Genomic DNA, 12,502 nt, shown 5'->3' on the forward strand with positions numbered 1-12,502 from the left:
ATTTTTATGGGTTTCATCCAGCACCCATTGTTGTGTATTTGATTAAATGTGTAAGTTTATGGTTGTTCAACTAATATATTATATACGAAACCAACCCAAACTCAGGAATTGATCCAAGAAACTGTGCAATAGGCCTAATTGCTGCTTTGTGATTAAATTAGCACATCATATTTAACAAAGGGCATTGTCAGTTTACAAAAAGTTTGACGTAAAATAGATTAACAAATAGATCAAAAATATTAAGGACATGTTTTCTAATTATTTTGAACTTATTTTTTCATATCATCAAACGTTCCCACGTACCACCGGTTGGCAACCTTGGGCTAAATTGTCGTGTCAGTTGTTATGCCATGTAAGCTTTATTTCTGTTTCGTAATTTATACGACGCGATGTGTTCTCGGCGTCACACAGTTTTATTGTTAACTAACTAAAACATACCGAACAATGAACGTCCATCGTATTGTTATCTGTCAACTGCTGGCGGGCGAAAAATGCGACATCTAACGCCAGTGGGGAGTATATCCGTCATGATATTCTGAAATGGCTGCAGATGTTCAGATTATTATTTCACCATAAAGCTATAGTGATGAAGCGAGTTACAGATACACATTTCACATCTGTGAAAAAGGTGAAGTTCTCAGATTTTACAAAAGCAGCTGAGACTAAGAATGAATCGCTTGATGCCAGAAAATCCAGGACTCCGTCCCGTGCTCCTTGAAACAGCAATTGACGCAACGTCGGTTCTCTGTTGGAAACGAACATACACAATAACAATAACAACAAACCAACATTTTAAGATCTAGGTCTAAATTAAACCTTTTTCATCAATATGAAATAAATTATTCGTTTTTCACAGCTGGCCCTAAATTCAAATAAACACAGCAAATCAAATTAAACTGTGCAAATACAGCAGTTGACTATTACCGTTAAAAAAGTGGCCAGAATATGTGGCAATGCTGTACTCGGTAATGTCACAAAGCAAGTGGCGATAATGAACACAAATAACTTACAAGTCTCGCTGTAACTATGAACCTATACCGATACCGGATGGCCACGAGCGAATTAAGTTTTTTGATACTATGTGGTGTCTTTTAGAAATCTTCGAGCGAATGGCCGTTTTCGGAACGTAAAAATGGATCAAAAATACGCAAAAAAAAACTTCAAAGGCAACATATCACGCCTTACTTACGATTACTTCGTTTTTCGCAGTTCAAACAGGGACTGATGTGTAAGTTTTATGCGAGATTTTTTCATTCAGGCTAATTTGCCTTGTGAAATAGCCATGGCAAAAATAAGCACATGTAACTGAGATCGATTGTTATTTAACCAAATACCTAAATGACAAATTTCCACGCGGAATGCAAAAACATGGCGAAGCAATTCTTGCGACTTCTAGGAAACGGTCCAATTGGCAATTTTGCTCAAGTAAAGTCCGTGTATGAAGAGAAGCGAGAGCATAATCGCAAATGCGGGAAGTGGAATATCAAAGCGCTTAAACATCTTGGCGCACTTGAATTGGCTCTACACGTACACAGACTAGAAAGCAAGGAAGAAATGTTTTATGAAGGAAATTTTTGCGCTTTATGGATATTGATAGTCGAATGCGGAGACGAAGTTCTTGAGAATCATTTAAGCACTGGTGCTCGGAATGCGTCGTATATACATATACCTGTCGCTTAAACGTCAGTGGAAGTTGTAATGGGAAAAGTAACAGCTGAACAAGTGCAAAATACTTTGCTTTTATGGAGGATGAAACCACATATTTTTCCAAGCAAGAATAACTGTGCGTTTGGACTCTCTATGTGAAGGGGTTTAAAAATGATTTGCAACAAACTTTATATTATTCATTGTTACTCTTTGTGATATTTGTACCAAATTATAATTACTTCGCGTAGGCATGCACATGTGGTATATTCTGTTAATAAGTTAATCGTTTGCTTTTCCAAGACATATGGCAAATCGGCTTTGGTTTTATATTTCGTAAATCTCAATAAAATTATAGGCTATATATATCACATTGGCCCTAAACAAAAATAGAGATGGACAGAGGGACAATATAGCGACGAGATACACATGCTCCCGTCGCCGCATTGAGCGTTTTCGTGTTGCTGGGCAGTATAATGTGTTGTTTTCTTGGCCGCTTTGATTTTCATTAAAATGTCGCAAAAAGTTCGTTGTAAGTTGTTTGACAGTTGATGGAGTTAAGATACACGGAGTGTTTGCTTTTTGCACACGTGTCAGACTATGGGCGGCCAGAAGGGTCATAATGCGTCTGAATCAACACGTTGCTTATTTAACCAACATGTTCCTTATTTAACCAACATGTTCCTTATTTAACCAACATGTTGCTTATTAAGCAACGTGTTACTTGGCGCCAGAAGGGTCAAAATTCACACGTTGCTTATTTAAGCAACATGTTGGTTAAATAAGTAACATGTTTCTTAAATAAGCAACGTGTTAAAAGAGACGTTGCTAGAAGGCGACCGTGGTCGGCCAAAAGGGTCAAAAGTCTGCCTAAACAACATGTTGCTTAAATAACGAACATGTTGCTTATTTAACCCTTCTGGCGCGCTTTGTCACGTTGGTAACCTTTAACCCTGGCGGGAAATTGAACATTATTCAGCAGTTTCAGAAGACCACGCGCGGCTGGAGTGGTTGGTTTGTTGTTCACATAAATGTAGTGTTTATTTTCTGAAACCATGGTGTATAAATATAGATACAATTTAATGTTTGTTTTATAAGACTTTTTTTACCATTTGGATAAGTTTTATTTTTTTTGCACCAGCTCTACTTTCCGCTAACCTGAACCCGATACAGTAGTACTGCACAATACGTTTGATTCATGCTGAAATCATGCAAAATAGCGATGTTGAGGAATGTGGGATATAATTTCCTTTGTAATTTCTTGGTGTGGTTTATGTATTTTTTTGCAATCAGATCATTTTTACTTACTAAAGGCCATATCAGTATTAAATCCCCTAAATCAAGTTTTGAAGGTTATCAGATTTAATACCCATACTGAGTGACTTGCTTTTTTGCCCAAAACAATTCCTGTGGTTCCTGACCCATAAAGGTTCACTAGTACTATTTAAAGGGAAAAAATTGATTGCAGTTGCATTGGACAAAACACAATAAGGATCTGAGGAGTCTCTAAGAGGATCCAAAGCCACACCAAACACACTAAAATTGCCCAGGCAACAGCACATGCAACCCCAAATTTGACCTTACTGAATCACCGGTTTGTTTGGTGACGTAACGACTTCTCGCAAGCAAGTAAATAAGCAAAGCAAGTAAATAAGCAACGTGTTGATTCAGACCCTTCTGGCCGCCCATATCAGACGTCCCTGCAGATTTCTTTGTTTCCAACAGGCTCCGGATCTAACCTGTGCAACCTGGGCTTAATACTCAATACCTACAATGCCTAGACTCAATGCGTACAATGCCAAGACTTAATGCCTACGATGCCTACAATGCCTAGACTCAATGCGTACAATTCCAAGACTCATTGCGTACAATGCCAACACTCAAAGGCTACAATGCCTACGAAGTCTACTATGCCCACAATGCCTAGACTCAATGCGTAGCCTACTATGCCTTTGATGCCTTTGATGCCTACAATGCCTGGTCTCAATGCCTACGATGGCATTTTAAGGGGACTTTTGGTATGTATAAATCAATTATGGTTGCTTAAGGATAAGTTGGCGCTTAAGGAATGAATTTCCGAATGCCACATAGCCTAATTTGCGCTGGTAGTAACTTCAACCTCTGTCTGACTAGTGCCGATACAATTCCTTCCATAAGCTCTGTGGTTATTCTGATGCAAAGTGCAGCTGTTTTTTTCAGCGAGTTGAACAAGAGAACGACATATATACTTTGTGCCAGGCGTACACTATTCGCATTACTACAGGTAAAGTCCCCATAGGTAAACTCCCTTGTTAAAATAAAGCACGTTGCAACTATTTTCATTTTCATTAAAGCCTTAAGACTCCAACCTTCCCATCTACCGCGAAAATACATTCACATGGCATCATTTTTCGGAGAAATACGCCCTGTTGTGTCTCGTGCCGTTGATGATGAGGACAGTGACGATGAAATGTAAGTATAGGCTCTAATTTTTTTTGCTGATATAATATTAAGTTTAGGTCTATTTCATATGGTGATATACCAGATTGGAAAGTTTGTTTTTTCGCGGAGGATTTCGTTACGGCGATCGTTAATTGCGCGGACGATCGCAACGTTTTTTCGTATGTTGATGCTATGCTCATTAATATTGCGCGGATTATCGGTAAATTTTCGCAAAAGTGCGCGGAGGATTTATCCGACATTTTTTCCAATCTGGGTGATATATTCAGTGATCAGGCCTAATTTGCTGTCAATTTTCTGGGAAAAGAGATAGATAATTCCTATGTCCTAGAAGTGTTATAGAGCATAATAGAGAGTCAAATCATATGGTCGAGGTTAAAAAATTATAAATATTAGGAGTTGGCCTAATACTGTAGTGCAATTGCTCAATTTTATTTTGCGATATCCCTTCAATCCGACATTGCGGCAAGTGATTGGCCCTGTCTGCAGCTCTCTAATTACTGCTGTCATTTAAAAAAGTTGTAATATTTACCAGGGTGTTGGCTCCACCTGAAAACCATTGACTCTGTCCCTTCTTCAACAATCCTCAACATACTTTACATTCTTTGGATTTAAACATTCTATGAAATGTGTATGCATCTTACACAATTCATACTATTGGCCCCACTTTGCTTATTCTATGAAATGTACGACATAATTTTGGTTCAACTTTTTAAGTATTGAAGCCGAATTTCACTGGAAACCATCACAAGGTGTTGCTGTTTTGAAGAAATTTTCACCAAAATGGTTGATATTAGGCATTGGATCTGTTGCAGCAGGTACACAAAAAAATTGAAATGTATAATTAAGCTAGCGGTTTCCAAATGATGCGCCGTGATGCCCTAATGCATCACTTTAATGTTGTTGGAACATCGCAAGCTTACTTCGAAGCTTTGGTAGAATTTTGATTCCATACTACATAACCGTTTAGCTGTTACAGTAATAAAAAACAAATCATCGTATTACTGAAGCGAATTCATCCCAGAAAAACAGTCAATTTTTTTGGGTGTGCTGTCATAACGTTTTGTTAGAGATGAAATTTGGGAAATAAAGCTGTAATGGTAAAAAGTTAACATGCCTATTCAATTCCTATAACTCCAAAAGGACATGCCTATTCAAATGTAAAAAAAACGATCGATAAACATAAAGTTTTAATAAAGATGCCAACTGTTAATGATGTTTTTTTTTGAAGGTTTTCTTGTATGTCACAATGAAATGTCGAAAAAGTTGGGTGTCATTGTTGAAGTTAAAAAAGGTATGAAAACCTTGCTGTAAATTAAACTTTTCAAGCCATAGCAACGCTTAAACAACAGTACTTTTTTGTGGAGATATACATTGTTATGATAAATAAATACATAGCATACTTATTATTTCCTGAGTTTTGCAATACTCCGTGAATTTATTGAACTTTAATTTTACTCTTGTCTTTTGTAGGTTTGACTTCAGTAAATTATTGCTATGCTCCTGTACATTACATGCCATACTTTTTAAATATTTGTTGAATGGTTTTCTAAACAAAAATTTAACACTCATTTTGCAGATGTGGATGTTGTCGATGTATACTCAAATTCAAATGAAAATGTTTTTTATTGTATAACAACCACGTATATTCAACCAGACAAGCTATGGAGTTTGAAACAACAGGTTTGATTTTTGCATTGTATTTCACATACCGGTATACATAAATGTGAAAGTTGCCTGGCAAGTTCAGCTTAGTCTGTAGAACATAGGATCTGGTTAGTCCAGGATCATGAGTTTAACCTCACTGGGACCTTAAATTTTCGTCACTCCTTTAGACTTGTGAGCTTTAAAGAGCTGTGATGCCAGTGAACCTAATATGTAAATAATATACATCGTTTTAATATGTGTCTAGTTTTGCCGCTATTAATATTAACATTAAATTTTTGAAATAAATTCCCTGCAGATTTTCCAGATTTTGAGTTTTCAAGGAGACTGTAAAGTTTGTGTTCTGGATTCTGATACTGTTTACAATTTCAACACCATCATGCCTTCACAAAACCTACAATTGCCAATTATACGTTACCTAAAAACTTCTGACCATTTCGACCCTAAGACGGTGAACATGCTTGAACAACCAAACATGATAAAAGGACTTTCTGCAACAGGTTTGTTTTTTGTTAGTTCAAACTTATTGAGCTTAAAGATTTAATCATAACCACAAACCCCAAAAAACGCATGCGCTTAAACTGGTCATTCTTACAAAAAATGCCATTTTTCGTACAAAGGACGAAATGCCTTTCTTGGGTGGTTGCGTTGCTGCAATGGCATGCAGTTACCCCATGTGTACAGTCAATCAGTTTAGTTGTTAACATAAAACTATTTGTTGCAGTTTTATCCCATTGTGAGCTGAACAAAATTGAAGCAATTCTGTACATTTGTTACACTGAAGCGGTTCAACCTGACTCTGCAACTCTCAAATCATTTTCCTTTTTATTAGAAAATGAACCATTTCAATCCAATCAAGTGGTAAACAAATTTCATTGAAGTTTTTCATGTTCAGAAAATAGAAAAACCAATAATAAACCGTTTCAAATTTGTTTTCAGGCAAAGGTTAAGACCACGCAAAAAATCAACAGCTTTCTACTGTCACCTGCAATCAGCAAAGGTCTATACATCTAGAGTGGTAATTGCTATTATTTGATGTCCAATTTCCTGGATTGCAAATGAACACGGGAAAAACAGAACCATTTTTAAAGAGTGCAAAGCAATGCTATTGACCAACATGTTACAGAAGTCCCTGTCTCTGTAGATCTTCGAATGTTTTTTTAGTGACAACATTGCCAGCGGAATCTTCAAATTCCTCTTCATGTTCTGGGTTCCATCTCTCAGCATGTTTGGTCTGTTTTATTTTAGTCCACACTGCACATTGCATAGGTGGTAAAAATGCTAATTTATGTACTTAAATAAAGGATCACAGAATTACACAATTTCAATTTCTTTAATTTGCCATGTCAGTCTCTGGTCTATGCCTTTAATGCTTGCTGGTGCACGAATGGCATCATTTACAGCATCTGAAGAATCGAGATAAAGCTTGTGCTATAATAAAGTTATTTACCAGTCAGTCTCTTACAAAAACAGTGCACCAGCAAGCATTATAAACAATAAATTATGCATGTGCTATATTCTGTTGGTCAAAACAACTGAAACTTTAAAAGTTAAAAGAACAAATATATTCCTAGATATCATGTATCCCAATTTCATTTTCTTTCTATATTACTCACATGCAAGTGCATCCTCAATTTGAGTAACATTGGCAAAATGGGCTGTGTTGGGAATACCTAAGCATCGCATACCGTGAGCATGCCTCCACTCCTATAAATAAGATGGAGAGTTTAGTAAACAATTTTATACAGCAACCTTGTCCTCTCCACTGCTGTGGATTGGTTACTTGGTCTTAATGATTTTGACACCATCGAGTACCACATTTTGTTCACAAATTACAAAAAAAATATTTATTAAGCCTGGCAAATTTTGCATTAGAAAATTAGAAATTGAAACATTTTAGAGCTAAATTTCACCAAAAAAGCAAAAGAATAATATTCAAACCGAAAAATGTCGCTGGAAAGCCTTTGGGCCGCGGTATGTTTGATTTCCACAAATTTCACAATTATAATTGATGTTGAGGCCATGGAGTTTGTACAACCAATAAGGAATAGGTTTGCCATCCCAACCCAGGGGTAGATTTTTAGGATTGTAAATTATTTCATCTTCCTCATCATCACTATCACTCTCTGCAATGAATACACATTTCACATATTAACAAGAAGTTTGTGCTGGGATGACAAATAGCTAGGGATGGGCAATATAGAATAACACACTATTCTAGAATGTTCTAGAATAGTTAAATCGAATCCAGAATACCGAATCCTATTCTGGCTTTGTTTTAGCTTGTACACTGAAGCACAATAAACATAAAAGATATTTTTACATGACTCCAAGAACAAAGCACAATCAACGAAAAAATATATTGCACTGTAATGTATCTAGGCTTTCTATGTGCTTGCCTGCCAAGCGACAACGTAATTTTGTGGCTGTCAAACCTGCACATCACAACCGCAGCAGAAGATTGACGAAAAAGATACGCACTGTATTTACTCGATTGTAAGCCGCGGTTTATAAAGATGTTTAACCTACCGTTTGTGATGCTTACAATCGAGGGCGGCTTACATTATTTAATGTCACGCTGATATTTTGTCTGCGGTTCTGAGTTTTAATGAAGTTCACTTTTAACTCGCTCTGCCGTATCAATACGTTTTATCAAACGCAGTTATCAGTGCACATGACAATTTTAAACGACAGATTTGTTGACAATTATTGTAGGCAACCAAAGTTTACCATAAACATTTACGTGCGGCTTGCATTCGAGGGCGGCTTATATTAATGTTTTAACACCGTCGCATGCGGAAATACGGAAAGTTACCGTACATAGAAGGTAAATAATGAAACCTATTATTCGGTTTGAAGACAATTTGGATTCGGATAGTTTAAGATTCGAATCCTCCGGATTCGCTATTCTGAATTGCCCATCCCTACAAATAGCAAATTCTTTAACGTCTAGAATGGAAAACTGTGTCCGGCATAAAAATGCATATACTTTTCCATGATTTTACAAAATTAGTTTCGTTTGTTAAAATAATGTGAAACAACATAACAACTGTACCAGATGCAACTTCTTCTCCCTCGTCTTCTCTTTCGGTTTCTGTTCTGGCTTGTCGACGTTGCACATTGTCCCTGGTTGCCTGTCTTTGTTCACTCAGCAGCTCCATCAAATGGTATACTTGAGCCTCAAGAAATGCAGTTTCTTTTCCTCGCATTGTGTCTTCTCTAATAAGCAAAATATTAAAAAAAAACATATCAACAAATACCAGGTGCTACACAGTGTATGTGTTACACCTGCAACTTCACGTAACATATTTTTCAACAAACCAAGTAAGTCAATTACAACTTATTGTTGACAAGAAAAGTCACATGGTGTACCTTTTCGACTGTTTGCTTTTGGCAAAAAGTGATGGTTTAAGCTCTTCCATATTTTTGCCTTTGGTACCAAAAAGTCTCTCAGCTCTTTGCTCCAAAGTTCCTCCACATTTTAGACTCAATGCCATGAGGGCCGACTTTAAACGATCCAAACCAAGTGATGCTAATTCCTGTTTTTAAAACAGTTATACATGAATGTTAATAAAATTAAGATTATCCAAGGAAAAACGGAACAGAAATAACCACTTGGCAGTCAGGGAACAGTACAACCAACCTCAGCTGATGAAAATGCACTAAGATCCAAGTGTGCACCTGAATGTGCCAGAGCGCTGCCAGCCTCTTTGCCCCAGCCAGGAAATTCTGACTTTTCCCATTGTTCCTCAAATGATATTTCTACTTTGTTGTATTCATCTTTAACATCCAACAAAGGTTTTACCCTTTGACCGAATGACAGTAAATAGCCCAATAGAGATCCAACATAACTAAACAGGAAAACAGTTTTATTTAAATTAGTAAGTATGGGTGGACTTTTTGATAAACCACACAATACTACACAAGGGAAGGTGTATTATTTAAAGCCTTGTGGACAAACTGCATCAAACAGCAAACAACCTTTCCCTTAAATATAGGAAAGTGGGAATTTTCGTGCAAAAATGTTCTACTTGCTTGTTACAGCTAATGCTTGCATTTAGTACTTACACCACAACTATATTTACTTACTCCCTGTATGATTTGTTTTTCTTGTCTCTTGGTATTTCAAAGAGTTTATCAAAGTTGTCAAGATATCGCACATAACTTAGTTTCTCAACTCCTTTAAGGTTAATATACTTTAGATAACATTCATGCAAATCCAAGAATTTTCCATAGGACTCTTCATCAGAAAATTCAACCAAGTCTAAAAAGTAATATATAACTAAAATCATGCAATTATATAGCAATTTGATACATAGGTCTTAAACACAAGTATAGTTAATGGTTTGTCCGACTGTTACATAAAAAAGCTCTTTGCAGGTTACAGTGTGAGTACACTTGAGTGTGTTGTGGACTGTTAACTGGATAGTAAAACTGTATTGTGTCCCAAGTTGATAGACAGTTGTCACTAAGTTTTTGTGTTTATGAATGTATTATATTATGACAAAAAAGGCAAAATGTTTTTTGTAGACCTCTTCATATAGTCTTAGGTAAACCACTGTAATGTAACATTGCAGCATGGCCACTACAAGAATCGAAACAAACCAATTTCTTGACCTATGACACTAAATCTGCAACAAACTGAGTATACCACTCTGTTGTTTGCAGTTTCCCTCATATTACATCTATTATTTTATTTTTTCCTATCTATTATTATTGTTTTGTATCTTACTATTCATGTCATCTGTTGGGGTTTCTCTTGCTTTGTCAAGCTCATCAAACTCCATAGACATGGGTACAAAAATCTCATCGGGGTGCTTGCGGTGAAAATCTTTGATCTCTTTTAAACGTTTGTAAAACTCCTGAAACTCATTGGGGCCAGCTATTGCCTGCAAGCAACAAATATTTATACAAATCTTTGGTAAAAAACCACTAACTATACTAATCAAATGCTGCCATTGAGAAACAGTTTTCGGTTCAAATGTATGTTCACTGGTATTACAGTCAAGTCAGAGTTGGAGGCCCCTAAGTTGGCGAATTGGAGGAGTTTCAGGAAATTGAAAATGTCCTACATTTTTGCTGACATTTCGGTCATTTGACAGATATTTTTTAGTGAAAAAAAAACCCAGGTTGGAGTGAGAAACAATATTTCTAACTTCTTGTGAGGTTTGCCCTAATGACCAAGGGACAACCAGACCCATTGTTCTTCTGACAGATCTGCAGGACCTCAGCATTTAGAACGGGTATATGCACTGCAATTTATACATTTGGTAGAGCAGTGGGCCTGGTTAGTTTATACAAAACTGGGAGCCTAATTTGTTAGTTTGAAAACAGTATTTTTTTCAAGATTAGTATTTAGTACATCAGTGTCTAATGTGAGGACAGTGTTATGTCATTTAAGGGCATATTATGTTCCCAATCTGTTTTTCCAATTTATCCCCTGGCAGCCTTCGAAGACTAAATTTACCAATACAATAATCAGTGCTATGACATAACACTAAAGCAGTATATATTAACATATTAACATATAGTATATATTAACATATATACTAAAAACATTGCGATTATCCGAGTAATTAACAATAAAAAAAAATTAATCCTCGAAACAAAATAAAACAAACTTTCCAATGTATATAAACTACTTCATATTTATATATACCTTAACTTCATCCTTTCTCATATCATCCTTGTCTACGTATAGATCAGTAAGAATTGAAGAAACTTCAGATGATCTCTAAATTAAGAACATATATATACCAATACTGTATGACACAATATGTTATATGACAGATTGGTGATTGGTAGACAACTTACATCCATCAGAAGTTTTAAACGGTGATCTGAATTGATGTTTTCCCGAAGCTAAAAAAAACAAATCTGTCAATATCAGTGCTGGAGTTTGGGATCAATTTGTGTTGTGTTTAAACAGTAAAATGCAAGTTTGTCACCTACCGTTGTTTTATTGTGTAAAGATTCTTTTCTCATTGCATCCATTAATCGTTCCTTCTCCTCATGGAGTCGCCGCTGTTGCTCCAAAATTGTTTCCATTGTGGCCTTTAATGTTTGCAAATACAGGCCTCTTATGTTTGTGTCCCTTAACTGACCCTATATGTAAATGTAGCAACCTAACATACAGAATTGCAAAACGTAAACGAAACGAAGAAACCGCGCTGGTGCTGCTGTCGCGTGCTGCACTGATTTTGTCGCGTGTCGTACATATCGTATTTAATCGCCGAAACCCCCAAAAAATAAACTTGAGCAATGCAAATGAAACAAAATTTCGTCAGTAAAAAAGGAATAATAAGAAAATATATTTAAATGCTGAGAATACAAAACACTTTAAGGAAGACTCTATCCAAAGTTTAATAAAGCATGTGCTGCTGATCATTCACAGCATGGTGTTATTTGGTTTCGTCGGTGAAAGTATGTGAGGCCTACTGTTTTTATTTTTATTGGACTTTTGTTACCGCTGGCGTACAATTTTGTGACAGAAAAAGGGGGGTGCAATACTGCAATTGTCTTAAAAATGCTGTTCGTGCGTTTGTACAAGCCCGAAGCACCTGTAATAAACTTCCTTAAAAGTATCACTATAAAAAAGTTTTTTTGTTTTTGTGTAATTTTGTATGATTTTCTTGCAGATGGATGTGCGCAAATTTTTAACCTCGGGGGCGAAAATTTCATAGGCGAGGTAATGAACCCTAAAAGTAAAACTGGGCAAAGAATGTTTTAACTACGGTTGATGACCCAACTCTGC

At 36.3% G+C, this 12,502-nt stretch overlaps 2 protein-coding genes across 2 annotated transcripts; one reads left to right on the plus strand and one right to left on the minus strand.

Annotated features, from left to right (window-relative positions):
• The first annotated feature begins 3,952 nt into the window (after positions 1-3,952).
• On the plus strand, positions 3,953-6,828 carry LOC145893828 (proteasome assembly chaperone 1-like). The gene is made up of 7 exons (XM_082982190.1): positions 3,953-4,095; positions 4,801-4,901; positions 5,315-5,377; positions 5,663-5,766; positions 6,047-6,248; positions 6,473-6,609; positions 6,688-6,828. The coding sequence occupies exons 1-7, from the start codon at positions 4,022-4,024 to the stop codon at positions 6,760-6,762; spliced, it is 756 nt and encodes a 251-aa protein (XP_082838316.1). The 5' UTR covers positions 3,953-4,021; the 3' UTR covers positions 6,763-6,828.
• LOC145893827 (splicing factor 3A subunit 3-like) lies at positions 6,555-11,889 on the minus strand. The gene is made up of 11 exons (XM_082982189.1): positions 11,701-11,889; positions 11,563-11,610; positions 11,408-11,482; positions 10,481-10,637; positions 9,838-10,012; positions 9,392-9,599; positions 9,121-9,287; positions 8,804-8,967; positions 7,690-7,874; positions 7,365-7,455; positions 6,555-7,002 (listed from the first exon to the last, which is right to left on the minus strand). Exons 1-11 carry the CDS (start codon positions 11,794-11,796, stop codon positions 6,869-6,871), a joined length of 1,500 nt encoding a protein of 499 aa, XP_082838315.1. The 5' UTR covers positions 11,797-11,889; the 3' UTR covers positions 6,555-6,868.
• Positions 11,890-12,502: the final 613 nt, after the last annotated feature.

The sequence above is a fragment of the Ascidia mentula genome, chromosome 3 (assembly GCF_947561715.1).
Source record: "Ascidia mentula chromosome 3, kaAscMent1.1, whole genome shotgun sequence".
NCBI classification, from domain to species: Eukaryota; Metazoa; Chordata; class Ascidiacea; order Phlebobranchia; family Ascidiidae; genus Ascidia; species Ascidia mentula.

Bases quoted from the DNA above. Each gene is read 5' to 3' on its own strand.
- LOC145893828 (XM_082982190.1), top strand. From the start codon at position 4,022: ATGGCATCATTTTTCGGAGAAATACGCCCTGTTGTGTCTCGTGCCGTT. The intron at 5,767-6,046 runs GTTTGATTTTTG...AATTCCCTGCAG, and splicing joins TATGGAGTTTGAAACAACAG to ATTTTCCAGATTTTGAGTTT. The intron at 6,610-6,687 runs GTAAACAAATTT...ATTTGTTTTCAG, and splicing joins CATTTCAATCCAATCAAGTG to GCAAAGGTTAAGACCACGCA.
- LOC145893827 (XM_082982189.1), bottom strand. From the start codon at position 11,796: ATGGAAACAATTTTGGAGCAACAGCGGCGACTCCATGAGGAGAAGGAA. The intron at 10,638-11,407 runs GTATATATAAAT...TGTTGCTTGCAG, and splicing joins TGAGAAAGGATGAAGTTAAG to GCAATAGCTGGCCCCAATGA. The intron at 7,456-7,689 runs GTTTGAATATTA...TCTTATTTATAG, and splicing joins CTTTCCAGCGACATTTTTCG to GAGTGGAGGCATGCTCACGG.